General features: G+C 49.4%; 1 protein-coding gene and 1 long non-coding RNA gene across 2 annotated transcripts in view; one reads left to right on the top strand and one right to left on the bottom strand.

Annotated features, from left to right (window-relative positions):
• Positions 1-15115, bottom strand: part of MMP24 (matrix metallopeptidase 24) — a 46169-nt gene extending 31054 nt beyond the window's left edge. The window contains exon 1 of the mRNA XM_058286973.1: positions 14906-15115. Coding sequence (XP_058142956.1) covers positions 14906-15115 — 210 coding nt within the window. The remainder of the gene's footprint in view (positions 1-14905) is intronic.
• Positions 3048-5274, top strand: LOC131275776 (uncharacterized). Its single transcript, XR_009183209.2, has 3 exons — positions 3048-3663; positions 4341-4501; positions 4612-5274. It is a non-coding gene; the product is annotated as an uncharacterized lncRNA (long non-coding RNA).
• Positions 15116-18076: the final 2961 nt, after the last annotated feature.

The following is an 18076-nucleotide window of genomic DNA, read 5'->3' as shown; positions in this document are numbered from 1 at the left end:
GGTGGTGAGACTCCAAGTGGCGAGGCAAGATGCAGATCTGCTGACGGTGCTGACAAGTGCCCCGGGAAAACAGAGGTGGCCCTGGGGGAGGCGGGTCACCTGGGGCCTCCAGGAGCGTCCCCCCAGGGAGGGAGGAGTGGGGAGTCTGCTCAGGGACGCGTCGGGGTGGATAGCGTCCGCAGAAAGGCCAAGATGAAGTCTGCTGAGAAGGACGGGCAGTAAGGGCTGGAAGGTGGGGCCACGTCGGAGGAAGGAAGAAAGAAGAGGAGCCCCTGGTCAGGGTTCGGCAGCAGCCGAGGTCGCACTCCAGGCAATGACCTGGGCGGCAGCAGCGAGGCACAGGCCTCACCCGGGGCGGAGGGTCCAGGCCCTCCTTGGGGTTACATAGGCAGAGGGAGGGCAACGCGAGGAGAGCGCAGGAACCAGGAGCCGCGCCCTCTGAGGAAAGAGGAGGCTGTTGAGGCTGGAGCAGGGAGCACCGCGGTCTCCAAAGTGCTCAACGGCTCTGGACGAAGGAGTAGATGGGTTCTGGTTGGTACCGGGGGTAAAACCGGGACAGATGGGAGGAATTACAGGGCAGGGATCTTGACTTACTATCAGAAACAATCTTTTCACAGATGTTCTAATTCTAATAGCAAAAGAGAATAGCGGGGAAGTGGACTTGGCCCAATTAATAGGGCATCTGCCTACCACATGGGAGATCCGCGGTTCAAACCCCGGGCCTCCTTGACCCGTGTGCAGCTGGCCCATGCGCAGTGCTGATGCGCGCAAGGAGTGCCATGCCACGCAGGGGTGTCCCCTGCGTAGGGGAGCCCCACGCTCAAGGAGTGCGCCCTGTAAGGAGAGCTGCCCAGCGCGAAAGAAAGTGCAGCCTGCCCAGGAATGGTGCCGCACACATGGAGAAATGACACAAGATGACGCAACAGAAAGAAACACAGATTCCCGGTGCCGCTGACAAGAATAGAAGTGGACAAAGAAGAACACACAGTGAATGGACACAGAGAGCAGACAATTGGGGGGGGGGGGGAAGGGGAGAGAAATAAATAAAGAAAAAAAAAAGAGAATAGCTACTATTATCAGAAAGCCTCCTGGGTGCCTGCTGTTGAGCACATGCGTTGAATGCATGAGCATGTGTTAACAACCATGAGGAAGGAATTATGATCCCCAATTTGCAGATGAGGAAACTGGGCTGCTGAGGGTTTAAGCAATTACCCAGAGTCGCAAAGCGCAGAGGTGGCAGGATGCAAATGCTGGCACACCTGGAAGCCTGTGTTCCTCACTGTCAGGCTGCTGGGTAGGCATCCCTTTCCTGGCCCGGGGCCGCCTACCCTCCCCTTCCGCAGGTGCGATGTCTCATCTCAGATCCTAGTGAGCTCCATTCCCTCCTGCTGGGCTTCCTGTGTCGGGGTTGGCACCATCACTTGCCCAGTTATCCAAATTAGAGGCCTCAGGTGAGCCGTATTCTTACCTCTCCTTCACTGCCCTCAGCCAGTCTTTTACCCCTAAACACCAAATCCATCCATTCTTTCATCCATCCATTCAAAAATATTTATTGAGGATCTACCATGTACCAGGCACTCTGTGCTAGGGCTGTGAAATGAACAAAAACATCTAGTTACTTTCTAGTTACAGCCTAGTGGAGGAAGACAGGAAAACCACCACCACCATGTGGTGACAAATGCTACTGAGACAAAAGCAAGGCAAGAGATAGAGAATGATGGGGCGACTATTTATAGGGGGGTGGCATTTGAGCACACGACCTGAGGTAGGTGAGGGAGTGGGGCCATGTGGCTACTAGAAGATCTTCCAGGAAGAGAGAACAGTCCATTGAAACACCCTGCGGTAGCTTCCAGGGCTTTCCATCTCTTTAGTTAAGCACCTTCGTGGTTTGGGGCCTGCCACCCTCTGTAGCCTCTTTGCCTCTCCCCACCTTGTGCTCTGTGTTCTAGCATGCTCCAGGCTTTCCAGGCCTTTCGGTCTAGATCACTCTCCCCTTTTCCTTTTTTCTGGAGAAGGCTTCCTTGACCCTCCTAAATCCACATCAGGAATTCCTTGTCCATCCCTTGTCAGCGCCCCATCCTTCATCTTATCCCAATTCCTACCACACAGTATTGCAACCACATGTTGACACATCTGTCTTCTCTTCTTGGCTATAAAATGCATGAGGGCAGGGATCATAGCCTGCCTTCTTCACCGCTGTATCCCCGAAAGCTAGCACCGAGCCTGGCCTTGAGGATTTGCTTGGGATGTATTTATCGAAGGGAAATGAGTTGAAGGGTTCAGGGAGAGCGGAAGCAATCAGTGGTCAGAACTTGCTGCTGACTAGAGTTTCTCGACTTCAGCACTATTGACGTTTTGGACCAGAGAATTCTGTATTGGGGAGTGGGGGACTGGCCGATGTGTTGCAGGATGTGAGAGCTGGTTTTCTTCTCTGAGCAGGCCATCATCTGCAGGTGGGGGTGAGTGGGCTGGATGTGGGGCATGGCCAGGGGTGAGGAGCAAGGCAGTTTGAGATGCAGTTTAGGGTTATGGTTAAGAGTGTTCCCTCCAGAGACAAACTGTGCTGGTTTCTCTGCTTCTTCTTCCGTTTACTTGCTCAGGCAATTATTCAGCCTCTCAATTTCTCCCTCTACATGGTGCAAGTTATTTAATAGCATGAGCCTCATGGGGTGATTGTGAAGATTAAATATCTATCTAAAAGATATCAATAATAATTACGATTATTTTCCTGATAGGTGACGAATGATACTAAACCCATCACCGGGTCCTGAAGCAACGCTGTACTGGAGTTTCAAACAGGAACACTGTGTTTCTCAGTGCGTAGTCCTCCTGCTCATGCACCATCAGCATCATCTGGGGAGCTTGGTAAAAGTACCTATTCCCAGATCCAAACCTAGACCTACTAAATCACATTCTCTGAGGTTGGGAACCGGGAATCTGCATTTTAAAAAGTGAACCTCGTAGGTGGTTCTGTTGCTCACTAAAGTTTGAGAACCAGTGCAATAAGGACCATTTGGAGTAATGACCAGCGCTGTGAAGAAATGGGCATGTTATGTTCAGTCTAATCTATTACTTACTAAGGTAGGAAGTATTCACCCAGTTAGAAAAGCCATCTATTCAAATTGGCCCAAGAGCCAGCCCCCTCCGTTGCCGGGCTCTGCTGTCATGGTGGGTCCTTCACCTGCTCATCACCCTGGCCAGTCCTGACTCTGGCAAATGGACCATCAGCAACTTCAACCCCTACATTGGGATTCTATTGTGTTGCCATGCACTGGCATCAGGGTGACCTAAGATTAGCCTTCCCCATCCACTGCCATATTAGCTTTGTCCTTGCACTAAGCTTTTGTGGAGTGCCACACAGGGAATCGAGATTGCTGTGACTGTAATCTGTTCCTCAGGGTATCAGATTCCCTGCCTGGCTTTTAGACAGCCTCCTCTGGAGAGTTAGACTCTATTCCCTGTTCACCTAGGAGTTACATGGGGTCCAATCTGAAAAGATCTGTCACTTGGGACCAAGATGCCACTATGTGTCAAATATTTTATAACTGTGTTTTCCAGCTGTGTGTCCTTGGGCAAATGACTTAACCTCTTTAAGCATCATTTACTGCATCTGTTAAACAAAAGGAGGATTGTTAGGAGGATTCAGTGAGCTGATACATTGTAGTAAGTAAAATAATGGCCCTTCAGTGACATCCACATCCCAATCCCTGATATCTGTGACTATATTACCATACATGACAAAAGAGACTTTATAGATGTGTTTAAAAATTAGGAATATCGAGTTAGGAAAATTGTCCTGGATTATCTGGGTGGTCCCAAAATAGTTCAAAGGGTCCTGATAAGAGGGAGGAAGGAGGCTCCAAGTCAGGGAATGAGATGTGATGACAGAGCACAGTCAGAGTATACCATTGCTAGAAGGGGCCATGAGCCAAGGAATGCAGATGACCTCTGGAAGCTGGAAAAGGCAAGGGGTGGATTCTCTCCTGGAGCCTCTAGAAGGGACACAGTCCTGCTGACACTTTGGTTTTAGCTCCATAAGACCTATTTTTGGATTTCTGACCTCCAGGATGGCAAGGTCATAAATGTGTGGGGTTTTGTTTGTTTGTTTGTTTTTGTTTTTAGGTACCAGGGCCAGGGATTGAACCTAGAACCTCATATATAGGAAGCTGGCGCTCAATCACTTGAGCTACATCTGCTCCCCCATGTTAAGTCACTAAATAGTGGAAATGTTAACAGCAGCAATAGAAAACCAATACATACATGTAAAGCATTTAGCAGATTCTGGCACATGGTAAGTGTTCTTGTGTTATTAATCTGAATCCTGCTCTCACACTCCTCAGCAATAGATTGGCTACCTTTGGTCACTGCTGCCAGACGAAGTCACTGTGTTTCTTTGGTGACTCATCAAGGATCAGCTCTATCACTGTGTCAGTCCTGCCAGCCTCTGTCCCATCCAACCTCTGCTTCCTCTTCTACCATTCAACTGAGGTCCCAACCTCAGGTAAGAGTAACAAAATTTTCAAACTAAAGGTATTAACCATTCAGATATCTAGAAAATGCACTGGCCAAGGAGTCTTAGAGATGATCCCATTTAACATGCTTGTTTTGCAGAGGAGATCAAGAAGACTTAGGGGTATGAAGTGGCATATCCACAATCATGGAGCAAGTTGGTAGAGAAGCCAGAAATGGAAGCTAGCATCCTTGCCTCCCAGTGAAGCAGGTTGGTAAGATAGGGAATCAATAGATGGATCTGGAACCTCGCAAGAAGTCCATGTGGATGTCAATAATCCCCCAAGAGGGCTGCTGGAAGACCCCACCCGTCAAGATCCTGCCGTCCAGAACAAAGACTTCTTCTGGAAGCCAGGAGAAGCCCCGGATATTCCCCAAGGACTTTATCATTGGGCCCACATGGGGAATTGATGGGTGTGCTGATCAATGAGAACAGCAAACAGCTGGAACCCCTCCCCTGCCATTAGCAAAGAGGTGGGATAATCAACAGTTCAAAAAGGCAGGAACTAGGCCTAAGCGTGTACTCGCACTAGCTCTCTTGCCTGTGGTCCCGTTCCTGCCCTCTGCGCCCCGCTCTCGCCATTTTTCCTCTGCCATGTGGCCATGCATTATAAATGCCATGTGGCATTGATAATCTATAATGGGAAATTGTAGTCTGTAAATCAGCCTGCTTTATCATTTTCAACCCCTTCCTCTCTACCTGGGACCCCTGATCTGTTATTTTCTCCCATTTCTCTTCCCTCCCTATCTGAATAAATTACTGGCCCAACTTAGCTGACGTGCTCTTGAAATTTGTTTCTGTGGCATAGTCAAGAACCTAAATAAAATCCGGTAACACCAGTGAGGGTTTTTTCCTGCTATGCTCTGGTTTGCCTCCAAATGCTGTGTCTTTTTTTTTCTTTTTTCTTTTTCTTCCCTTCACTTACAGCCAATCTAAAAAGGGCCCTCAGGATCGCCCACAATGCCCAGCTTAGCTTGACAACACCTTAATGGCGCGGCGTTGCCTCTTGGCTGCCATCAGTTCTCGAGGGGGTGGTGAGTGCACTAGCGGGAATTCCCTTGCATGCTGCACAATGTCCTTGGCCTACTCCCAGGAGGCCACCACAAGCCAGACAAGCACCAGGCCCAGGAGGTGGCACATTTGGGGTTTGGGACAGCACTGGGATGTCCAAGTTTTCCAATTCTGGAGAAGCCTCTGCCCAAGGCCAGCAGTGTGGCCAGGCTCCCATTCAGTGTCTGGGAAGGGAGGAGCCTTACTTAGTCTTCCCTGCTCTTTACAAAGTCCACCTGCAAATCTGCCACAGCTTTCCTGTCCCCTGGGGCTTGACTCATTAAGAAAAGAAAATAATGAAGACAAAGAGCAGTGGTCAGGCCTCATTCCTAACTGCAACAGGGCTGGACTAGATAGCCTCTAAGTAATTACCTACATTTCTATTATTTTAGCATAAGGGGTTTGAGAATGGAGACAATCTTCTGGTTCCTCATTACCAGCCTTTTTTTTTTTTACTCCCCCCACCCCCAGTTGTCTGCTCTCTGTGTCCATGTGTTGTGTATTCTTCTGTGTCTGCTTGCACTCTTGTCAGCGGCACTGGGAATCTGTGTCTCTTCATTGTGTCATCTTGCTGTGTCAGCTCTCCGTGTGTGTGGCGCCTCTCCTGGGCAGACTGCACTTTTTTTGTGTGGGGTGGCTCTCCTTACAGGGCGCACTCCTTGTGCATGGGTCTCCCCTACACAGTGGACACACCCCTGTGTGGCATGGCACTCCTTGTGGGCATCAGCACTGCGCATGGGCCAGCTCACCACACGGGTCAGGAGCCTTGGATTTGAACCCTGGACCTCTCATGTCATAGGCAGATGCTTTATCAGTTGAGCCAAATCCGCTTCCCTCATTGTCAGTCTTTTTTTTTTTTTAAAGTAGTTCTAGGGTTTTTGGTTTTTTTAAATTTATTTTTATTTATTTCTCTCCCCTTCCCCCACCCCTGCACCAGTTGTCTGTTCTCTGTGTCTATTTGCTGCATGTTCTTTTGTCCGCTCCTGTTGTCAGCGGCACAGGAATCTGTGTTTCTTTTTGTTGGGTCATCTTGCTGCATCAACTCTGTGTGTGTGTGGCGCCATTCCTGGGCAGGCTGCACTTTCTTTCGCGCTGGGCGGTTCTCCTTTCGGGGTGCACTCCTTGCGCATGGGGCTCCCCTACGCGGGGGACAACCCTGTGTGGCAGGGCACTCCTTGCGCACATCAGCACTGGCATGGGCCAGCTCCACAAGGGTCAAGGAGGCCCAGGGTTTGAACCGCGGACCTCCCATGTGGTAGGCGGACGCCCTAACCACTGGACCAAGTCCGCTTCCCTCATTGTCAGTCTTAAAGTCCAATCTCCCTTGCATGGCACTCAACAAGCTTCACAATCTGGTACCAATGTATCTTTCCAGCTTCGTTTTCTTTCCTGGATCACCTGGGCTTTTATTCCCCACCCTCAAGGACCCCATACCTTGGCTATACTGACCCACTTGGGCTGCTTGAAAACATCCTGCAGTTCCCTTGTGTGCGCCTTCGCTTATTTCACTCCCTCTACCTGGAATGCCTTTTCCACATATCCTCTGACCTCTACTGGATTAATTTTTAGAAATCCTTCCAGATACACCTGGAATGCCACATCATCTGGGGCAGCTCTCCCAGCCCGGACTTCCTCTGCATTACCAGTGGATTACAGGCACCCCTCCTCTACAGCAGGCTTCACATTACAGCAGAAATAATGGTGTACAGACCTGGCTTTCCCACTCAACATAGCCACAGCAGAACCTGGGCATCTTGTATGTTCCAGGTATTATGTTGCAAAAACATTGGCTAACAAGATTGATGCAGTCCCTGTCCTCATGGAGCTTACCGTCTGGCGGGGGAGACAGACACCGAAAGACTAAACATCTCATTGCCAATTGTGGAAAGTGGAACGAAGAAAAAGCACAAGGTGCCATGGGAGTGTGTGATAGGAGATAAAGGTTGTGAGGTCAGGGAAGGCCTCCCTGTGGAGTGGACATGTCTGCTGAGACCTGGCGAGGGAGTCGAGGAGGGCTGGGTGAAAGCTGGGTGAAGGGCATCCCTTACTGAATTCCTGAGATGGGAAGGAGCCTGCACATTAGAAAACGAGAAAGAAGGCCAGAGTGGCTGGTGTCCAGTGAACAACAGGGAGAGTGGGTAGTAGAAGAGGAAGCTGGAGAGGTGGGGATGACTCGGCCGTGCAGGGCCTATGGGCCATATTAAGTGGCCTATTCCTACGTGGGTGCAAGGGGATTCTTAATACTGTTCTTTCTACTTTGGGGCATGTTTGAAATTTTTCCAAAATGAAAATTAAAAGGAAGGAATGGTGGTAACATAATAGGAGTGGTTTGGCCTTTATCCTAAACGTTATTTTAAGCAAAGACAGGGTGGGAGTAACATAATCAGTTTTTGTTTGGTTTAAAATATATATTTTTAATTCAATGTTTCAAGCATTCAAAATTGTATGAAAAACAACAGAAACATTGAATAATCACCAACCGGCTTTGTCAAATCTTAACTTTTTGCCATATATGCTTTAGATAGAACTTGTCCCTGTGTAGTTTTTGTTTGTTTGTTTGTTTTTTTCTGGAGGTATTGAGGAATTGAACACGGGACCTTGTGAAGCAAATGCTCAACCACTGAGCTTGACCCACTCAGCATAGATTTCTCTTTATTATTATTATTATTTTTAGGAGGTACCAGGGATGAACCTGGGACCTTGCACGTGGGAAGCAAGTGCTCATCCACTAAGCTACACCCATTCTGCATAGATTTCTCTTTGAAAGTTCACACTGGCAGCCGCCTGCGAAGGATTAGAGGGAGGCAAGAGAGGCTGGCCAGTTGGGAAGTTAGTGACGTCCAGACGAGAGAGTGGATGAGGAGCAACACAGGGACGCTGTTTCTGTTCAGGAGGCAGAATTTGATGATTCCATGAGGCGGCTGAGGAGAGGGAAAGGTGAAGGATGACTCTCGACTTTCTGGCCCAGTGCTTTTAGGGCACAGAAGAGAATGTGCACACGAGTATTTGTGGCATTGAATTGAACTTTAAAATTATTATTGCTAACACAATTTGTTAATAACAGTGCCTAGCCTTTCTCGACTAGGTAGGACTTTGATGTTATCCTACATATTGTTAAAGCCTAGTTCAAAGTTGCCTTTAAATTGACTACATGGGGCAATGCTGAAGGAAAACCAAAGGACTTGAAATGAATCAATCCTGAGGTCCAGAGAAACCAAATGAATGTTCCAACATCTTTCAGCTAGGGAGGGCCAGAGCTGGAATTCATACCTCTTATCCACATCCGGTTCCCTAAAGCAGGTACTCAGGCCCAAGTTGTGCTAGGAAAACTGAAAGATCCCAGGGCAGGTGCCACCACCCAGGACGACTGACGCCTTGGGAACAGGCCCCTGTCCCTTGTCTCCTCAACGCAGCTCTGCGCAGGTCACTTCTGCACTCAGAAGCCTTTACTGACTCTCCTCAGCCTTAGGACAAAAGCCAACTTCACAATCTGTCCTCACCCTCCCTTTCCAGCTTCTTCTCCTTATGTATGTTATAGGAAACAGCAAGAAACTCGGTGCTCCAGGTTATCCACTGTTTTTCTAAACATGCCGGATATTTTTGTGGTGCCTTGGGTTCATGTTTTTCCTTTTGTCTGGACAGGGCCCCACTTCTCACCGCTCAAAAGTTCATCTCAGCTACCACTTCCTTTCTGAAATGTTCTCTGCCTTCCCCATCTCAGTTGACTTCTCCTTTGGTGCTCTCCCAGAACTTGCTTATCCTGCCAGCATTCATTCACGTACTCTTCATAAAAGGTCCTGATTTAGTGTGCCAAGCATTATTCAAAGAAGGTGACTGGGAACATAGACCATACGATTAATATAAAAATATTTGTCAGATCTCTAGGATGTGCCAGTCACTGTGTTAGATACTGAGGAGACATTAGTAGCAGTTAATTAAGACTTGGTTTGGGAAGTGGATTTGGCTCAACTGATAGAGCGTCTGCCTACCACATGGGAGGTCCAGGGTTCAAACCCAGGGCCTCCCGGCCCATGTGGTGAGCTGGCCCACGCGCAGTGTTCATGTGCACAAGGAGTGCCGTGCCACGCAGGGGTGTCCCCTGTGTAGGAGAGCCCCACATACAAGGAGTCCTCCCTGAAGGAGAGCCACCCCTTAAGATAAAAGCGCAGCCTGCCCAGGAGTGGCACCGCCTATATGAAGAGCTGACACAGCAAGATGATGCAACAAAAAAGAGACACGGATTTCCCATGCCGCTGACAAGAATCCAAGCAGACAGAGAAGAACACACAGCGAATAGAGACAGAGAGCAGACAATGGGGAGGCAGGGGGGAATAAATAAAAAAATAAGTCTTAAAAAAAAATTAAGAATTGGTTTAGAAACTCCTGTTTTTGAGTTTAAACTCTACCATATCATAAGGCTAGGAATTCCCCATGATTAATCTCTATGGTACAATTATAATTTTCTTTTCTTTGCTCTAAAATGACTTCTTTCAAGAGCATGGACTAGAAAAAGGACATAGCTGACAGTAGAAGAGATTGGCTAAAAGGCTATTATAACAATCTGGACTAGAACAGCTTAGAGGGAATGCACTGAGACCAAGGACAGAAAATCCAGCTCCTGGGCCTGCTTTACCACTTATTAGCTATTTATGCATCCCTGGACAAGTCACATTATCTCTCTGAGTCTCCATATCCTATCTCATGGGGCCATGGCAAGGATCAAGTGAGATCATGTACACGAAAGCATCTGGAGGGTGCAATGCACCTTACAGATATAAGGGGCCACTGAAGTAATAGGAAAAACCACAGCCTCTAGTAAGAAAAGATGAACTGAAAATATAGCAGACTAGATTTAGATTAAGATAGAAGTAAGAACCTCCTAACAGTAAGAATTTTATTTTCAGACAAGAATGAAGATATACTGGAGGCCACGATCACATTGAGAGACTTTCTGGGCTTGGGAATTTATTAGTGTTTCCTGTTGAGTCTACCCCACCCCCAACCTCATTCTAACTTCCCTTGGCTACAGGTACAAACCAAAGCACTTCCTCCATCTGCTCAGACCAGATCACCCAAAACTGGACTAGAGAGCAGGAATTCCTTATGTCCAGGGCTCAGGAATCACACTGTCACCAGTGTGATTTGTGTTGGTTGGCTTGTCTCTCTTTTTTTTTTTAAAGTAGGTATCAGGGATTGAACTCAAGACCTCGTTTATGCAAAGCAAACACTTCAACCACTGAGCTACACCAGCTCCCACGCCTGTTGTGACCTTCCTCAGAATCAAATCGAAAACCAGGAAGACCGGAAAACAGTAAAGAAGAAGAGATGTTTTAAAGAAACCAAAGCCAGGAAGCCACTTAGAGAATCAGTGGGCCTGATAAGCAAAGGAGACCACAGATTGAATGAATTTTTGTTTGAGGGTCGGGGGGCTTGGTCTTTGGTAATGAAAGATCAGCGGTATGAAATCAAAAGCCAAAGATAGTGAAAAATGCTTTCAACTAAAAAGTTGGGAGAACAAGAAAAAGTTCTAGTTCTAAATCACCTACTATCAGGTTTTATGCCCTTGGGCAACTCAAGGCAAATTCAAGAGGTATCTGTTAAGTGCTGCTCTGTGCTTCCTCAGTGATCTCTAAAGTCAATGTCCACCTCTTAATTCCTCTCTATTATATGTCACTATCATTAAATGGCAATCTACCTAAAGAACTCAAGTGGGAATAACCTCTATTTACTCTGAAGAAAGGACAAGTGGGCACTGAGCCCCATCTCTAAGAAAGGTTTTACAAGGGCCTTGAGATTTACATGCCCATGTGTGTCTATGTCAGATCCATGAAACTTTTTGGCATTAAACAATAAAGGATAGCATCATTGGATGCTTGTTAAGTGAGGACTTAATGGTGAGCATTGAGAATTGGGGATTGTGTTAGATCTAAAAACATAAAGCAATGTTGGTTAGGAAAGGCTCTGCCAAAGAACCACAATTTTTTTCCCCTCTAAATAATGTTTAAGTATTTAAAAGAAATTTAAAAAAATAGAAGAAATTAAATGACAAACTGACTAAGGGCAGCCTCAAAGTATACCCCCTGAGAAGGAAGAAACAAATGAGGACCACAGAAGCCAGGGAAAGCTTCCTGGAAGAGCTAGGCTTGAGCTGAAACTTTAAGAAGAAAGGTTTCAGGAAAGTGGACTTGGTCCAATGGATAGGGCATCTGCCTACCACATGGGAGGTCAGCGGTTCAAATCCCGGACCTCCTTGACCCATGTGGAGCTGGCCCATGCGCAGTGCTGATGCGTGCAAGGAGTGCCCTGCCATGCAGGGGTGTCCCCTGCGTAGGGGAGCCCCACGTGCCCCGTAAGGAGAGCTGCCCAGCACAAAAGAAAGTGCAGCCTGCCCAAGAATGGTGCCGTACACATGGAGAGCTGACACAGCAAGATGACGCAACAAAAGAAAACACAGATTCCCAGTCGCCCTGATAAGGACAGAAGCCGTCACAGAAGAACACACAGCAAATGGACACAGAGAGCAGACAATGGGGGGGAGGGGGGAATGGGGGGGTGGGATTAAAAAAAAGAAAGAAGAAAGGTTTCAGATTGAACAACATGTGTAGATATCCAGGGAAACATGGGTAGTTTGTCTTAGGATAAAGGAGAGAAAGGCTTGGAGTAAGGATGCATATTGATGAGAACTGGGAAAGAAGGCCAGCCAGTGGGGAGGTAGAGTGGAGTCAGAGGCCTTGATAAAAAGAGAAGGCAACATTATCTACTGGCTGAAAGCAACAAAATTTCTACAAGCTTTCAACCATATGATCCCCTAGAGTTCAATGAAGGGATAATTAGGCAGGCATTTTTGAGAGAAGCAGCGGATATTATTCATCTACCATTCCGAAAGTTTTGGACAATATATTAGGCATTTAAAATGGAGTCATGGTGGCATTAGAGGTGGTGTTTCTATCAGGGCCTGAGAACTCACTTAGAGATAGGACACAACAGATGGAAATAAATGGTCACTTCTTTGAATGCAAAGGGATTCATAGTGCGGGAGGCCCTAAAAAGCCATGCAGGGACTTGTCTGATTTAAAATTTTACAAGTGATCCAGAAGAAGTTGCGCAAAGAGAAATCTTCAGGACTACAGATGATATTAAGCCCCTTCAGGTTGCCAAAAGAGAGAACTGAAAGAAGGTCCTGAGTGGATGTAAAATGGCAGATAAGTGTCAATGTGGGGATATGTAAGGTAATGCACTTTGATAAAAATAGTATACCTATAGGTATATTGTGTTTCAGGCTATCAGTTTTGACCCAGGAAAAAGATCAGAGAGGTATTGCTGATTGTTTCCCAAAGGCAGTGGCCTAATGTATTGGGACCAGAATGACAGAAAAAGGAATAGGTGGAAACCAAAGAAGAAATCATCAATCCCTTGTGCAAAGCCATAGGCTCCACATCTGGGGACAATGGTTAAGTTTGGAGCAACTGAAAATCAGGGTCCAGGAAAATCTAGAAAAGGGCAACTAACATGACCCAGAAGATGACTGAGGTCACTCCAGGGTTACTTGCCATCAGGGGGAAATTAATTTTTTTCAAAACAAAACAAAACAAAAAGAGCTAAGAGAGGCAGGATAATCTATAATATCGATAAGGACAAGGTCTGGGTAAACATAAACTCTCCAATACTGCCACCCTCTCTTAATGCTTGCAATATCATAGGAATAAAAGGGTTTATCACAGTTAACACAGTGGAGATTATTGAGCCCTATCTCTTTTTGTTAGCGTTGGTGAAATTCAAGCTTAGAGAGGGCAAGAAAATGGCCCAAGTCACAGAAACCACCAAAGGCCAAGGTCAGAGCAGAGCCCAGGCCTCCTAAATCCCAGGCTAGTGACTTTCCACCTCACTCTGTGTGCTCAGGAAGACCAAGGGACTTTGTACCGAGTATAAACTCATGAAATGTTTTACTTTGAGATATGATAAAGCTGAAAACAAACAGGCCTGAGAAAGTTTTCACTAAAAGCCAACTAGCAATGATAAGGTTTTTGGAGGACAACTACCAACAGGAACTAAAGAGACTTTCTACACACTCTAGTTTTTGGGCAGTCATGTATCCCTTTGAGATATACAGAATTCTAGGGATCCTTTCCTAGAAAAACCACACCTTTGCACATACTAACACACTTTTGCGCAAAATTTCAGAGAGTTTTTTGACTCCCAGGTCCCATTCCCAATTAAGAATCACTGTTCTGGATTCTTCTGAACAAACAGATTGCTGGCTTCAACAAACATACTCCTTGTCTCACGTTTGCTAAGGTCGTCATTCTGATTCCCCCCAGGAAAACACCACTGTGCCAATCCAAAACATAAGAATCATTTCGTAGAACTGCAGAGCTGTAGGTTGGGAGAGACCTGAGGAATTACCTAGATCAGCTAGTCCTCGCCTCATGTGACATAGAATAATGTCACAGGTAAAAATGTGGAGCCTAGAGTTAGCCTGTCAAAGTTCAAATCCCACCTCCCTCCCTCACTAGCTGTGTGAACTTGGGCAAATTGCTTAAGCTCTCTGAGTCTGTACCCTCATCTGTAAAATGGGGATAATGGTTGCAACTACCTCAGCAGTTGTGAGGATGGGCTGAGATCGTTCATATAACACACAGCCCCAGTCCTGGCACAAAGCTAGTGCTCCGTACATGCGACCTGGCGCTACTGTTATCATCATGCAGGGATCCATGCAATCGCCTCCTGCAGCTTCTGCACATGCCAGGGAGGAGCAGCCCATCCCTCCCAAGCTGGTTGGGCAGCTCCATCGATACAAACTTCTTTCTTACACGGAGCCAAAATCTGCTTTCTTGCAACCCCCGCTCCAACCCGCGTTAGCCCCGCTTCTGCCCTGTGGGGCCACCGCAGGGCAAGTCTGTCCTTCCTCCACGTGACAGCCTTTCAGATACCGAGACGGAGCTCGCGTCCCCCCACTCCCCCGTCCTCTCTTCTCCAGCTTGAACATCCTCGGCTTCTCCCAGCCCACAACAGGCTGGCTGCGCTTACTATTTACTCCCAGGCGTTGTACGGCTCCGCGCACACACAGTCCTGCAGGCCACACACCCCACCGCCGCCACAACAGAGCCGACCCGCGCGCTCCGCCCCCGCCCGCGGCCGCTGTCCGCGGTGCTGAAGCGGCTCCGGCCCCGGCGGGCCTGCCCAGCCCGCGCCCCGGGCCGCCGGCCCCGAGCGCCCGGCGCGGACCCCCGGCGCGCCGCCTCCGCGCCCCCCAGCCGCAGGCGCGGCCCGGCCCGGCCCCCGCGCCGCTCCCCGCCCTGCCCCGAGGCCCCGAGCCCGCGCCCCGGCCCCGCGCGCCAGCCCCACCTGCCCGGCGAAGGGCGCCGCCGCCTCGGCCGCCCGCGCCGCCGCCCCCGCCGCCGCCGCCGCCGCCGCCGCCCGCGGGGCGCCCGGGAGGCAGCAGAGCGCGGGCAGCAGCAGCAGCAGCCGCCCGGGGGCCCGCCAGCGGCTCCAGCGCGGGGCCCGGCCCGGCGGCGGCGGCCCCGGCGCGGCGCGGCGGCCCCGGCTCCTCGGCATCCCGGCGGCGGGGCCCGGCCGCCCGGCTGCGATGGCGGCGGCGGCGGCGGCGGCGGCTCCGGCCGGGTCCTCCCGCTGCAGCGGCTGCGGAGCCGCCGAGTCACCGCGCCGCGGACACGCGCCCGGCCCGCCTGCCTTCGCCGCCGCCGCCTCGGCCGCCCGCGCGCCCCCGCCTCCGCGCGCCCCGCCCCGGCGGGGGGCGGCCGGGGGCGCGGGGGCAGCACCCGGGCCCTTCCCGCGGGGGCGACGGCTCCCCGCCAGCGCTGGGGCAGGGGCCGGGGAGCCGCGCGGGGGACGGGGCTGGAGACGCTGGAAGAACAGCCCTGGAGGCTGGGTCCAAGGGCGTGGGGCTAGAGGAGGGGGCGCTGAGAGGCAGCTTGAGGGAGGGAGGAAGGGGTCAATCAATAATCCTGGAGATGGAGCCTCGGGAGGATCTGGGGGACGGTATCCGGGGTGGGGGTGCGGGTCCCAAGCCAAAGGAATAGCCCTGGGGGAGAGGGTCCCCGGGGCTGGCACTGGAGGAGGAGGAGTGGGTTCTGAGAGACAGCCGTGAGGGAGGCACAGAGGAGCGGCCCTGGGGCCATGGCGGGGTTGGAGGAGAGGGTCCGAGGGGGTGGCCCTGGAGAAGGGTTGATAGGGAGGCTAAAGGAATAGGCACTGCGGGGTACTCAAGGGGGCTGGGTGAGGGAGACTCCTGGTAGACATTAGGTGACACTAAGGTGACACTCGCTCTCTCACCCTCCAGAGGGAGAGCGCTTACCCAGCTGCGAAGATTATATTTCATCCCAAACAACCCATGTTTGTTGAGATTTTCTCTTTGTAGGGCTCTGGGCTGCTTGGGTTGTAAAAAGGAAGACGGATTCCCTGAAGCGAAGAGGTTTACAGCTTGGTGAGGAAACCTAAGTGCAAAGACACGCGGTGCAGCAAACACCCAGTGGCAAAAGAGGACACAGGCAGGGGCTGGAGGGGAGCAGGAGAGACCCGATGGAGGATGGGGTGGTCAGGAAAGGTGTTTTGGAGGAGGTGGGACTCTAGCTAGGTCTTGAGGAAAAGGCCCTGTTGAAACAAGCCAAGAGGTGTGGAGAGGGCGTTTCAGCACGGAGTGGAGGGTGACCAGGATGAGGCTGGAGCGCAGCGTTCCTACAGGAAAGTATTAGGAACTGAGGGAAATAACACAGGACTGAATCCTAGGACAGTGTATTGGGGTTATAGTCTGAAGGTAAAATGGAGCATGGGCAATTGAAGGATTTTTTTTTTTTTTAAGCGATGGTGTGTGCATAAATTTTATGGTTACCTGGTAATTTGAAGGTGTGGAAAGGACACAGCCTTCAGAGACAGGCCTGTGTTCCTCTCTTGGCTCTGTTCCTTTAACAAAAAGTGAGGCTAATATTACTCATAAGGTTGCTGTGAGGATGAGGTGCTTGGCACTTAATAGATGTTTCATCTTAGTTCCCCTCCCAGTGTGTAGAATAATGGCCAGAAAAGGCAGAGAGATTAGTTAGGAGAATACTGAAATGAGCTAGATATAAAGAAATAAGGATAGGGGAGTGGATGCAGCTCAGTGGTTGAACACCTGCCTCCCACATTTGAGGCCCCAGGTTCAATCCTGGGTGCCTCCTTGGGAAAAAAAAGAAAGGATAACAATAAAAATTTATTGAATGTCTACTATGTACCAGGCATTGAGCACTTTACTGCAATATATCTCACCTAATTTTCATAGCAACCCTATGAAATAGATGCTACTATTACCCTCAGTTTAGGATAAGAGAATGGAAGCTCTGATTAAGTTTGTCAAAAACAAGTGATTCATAAACGGCAGAGCTGAAGTGAGCTGACCTCAGAACTCATTTTTCTAGGATGAGGACAGCGGAAATGGTGGGGGTGGGGAGAGGGGAGAGAGACAAACTTAAGAGACATTAGACATTGAAGAAGAGGGAGAGGAGGACAAAGTAAAGGCACTAGGAGACAGATAACAGAGTTTGGTTTTAGGCTTGCTGAGATTGAGGTGACTACAAGACCTCTGAGATGCTTATAGTGACAAGTTCAGAAGAAGGTTGCTGCTGGAGAATGGATATTTTGGAAACTCCGGTAAACGTGGTAGTTGAAGCTGAGAGAGTAGTGTGGATGAGAACAAAGATGAGAGCTCTATCTTGAGCCATATATATATTTCAGGCCCAAGATAAGGAAGTAGAACCAATAAATGTGTCTAAAGAATGGTAAAAAAAGATTGAAGAATTAGGATTGTACCGTATCATGGGAAAGTTTCAAGGAGCGAGAAGAGGTGTGGCAGTGTCAGGTAGATCAAAGAGACTGGAGACTGGACACCATGGAACTGAATAGCTCACAGTCCAGCAGGGAGATAGACACACAAACAATTCTGGAATTGTGATAAGTTATGACAGAGGTGGAAACTGTGTTATGGAAACATTGAGGAAAGAGCAACAAACAGCCCAAAGCTGGAAGGTTTGGAAAGGGGAATATTCCAATAGGAGGAAATAGTATATTCAAGGAAGGAGAACAGACCAGGACTGAGTTTCTTAAAGACAAGATCCATCTTTTTTTTTTTTTTTTTTTTTTTTTTTATTTATTTATTTAATTCCCCCCCCCCCTCCCCTGGTTGTCTGTTCTTGGTGTCTATTTGCTGCGTCTTGTTTCTTTGTCCGCTTCTGTTGTCGTCAGCAGCACGGGAAGTGTGGGCGGCGCCATTTCTGGGCAGGCTGCTCTTTCTTTTCACGCTGGGCGGCTTTCCTCACGGGCGCACTCCTTGCGCGTGGGGCTCCCCCACGCCGGGGACGCCCTTGCGTGGCATGGCACTCCTTGCGCGCATCAGCACTGCGCATGGCCAGCTCCACACGGGTCAAGGAGGCCCGGGGTTTGAACCGCGGACCTCCCATGTGGTAGACGGACGCCCTAACCCCTGGGCCAAAGTCCGTTTCCCACAAGATCCATCTTATTCATCTC

Source organism: Dasypus novemcinctus, chromosome 24 (genome assembly GCF_030445035.2).
Source record: "Dasypus novemcinctus isolate mDasNov1 chromosome 24, mDasNov1.1.hap2, whole genome shotgun sequence".
In the NCBI taxonomy this organism is placed as follows: domain Eukaryota; kingdom Metazoa; phylum Chordata; class Mammalia; order Cingulata; family Dasypodidae; genus Dasypus; species Dasypus novemcinctus.
Note: the sequence above shows the minus strand (reverse complement) of the source record. Positions and strands in the feature narration are given on the sequence as shown.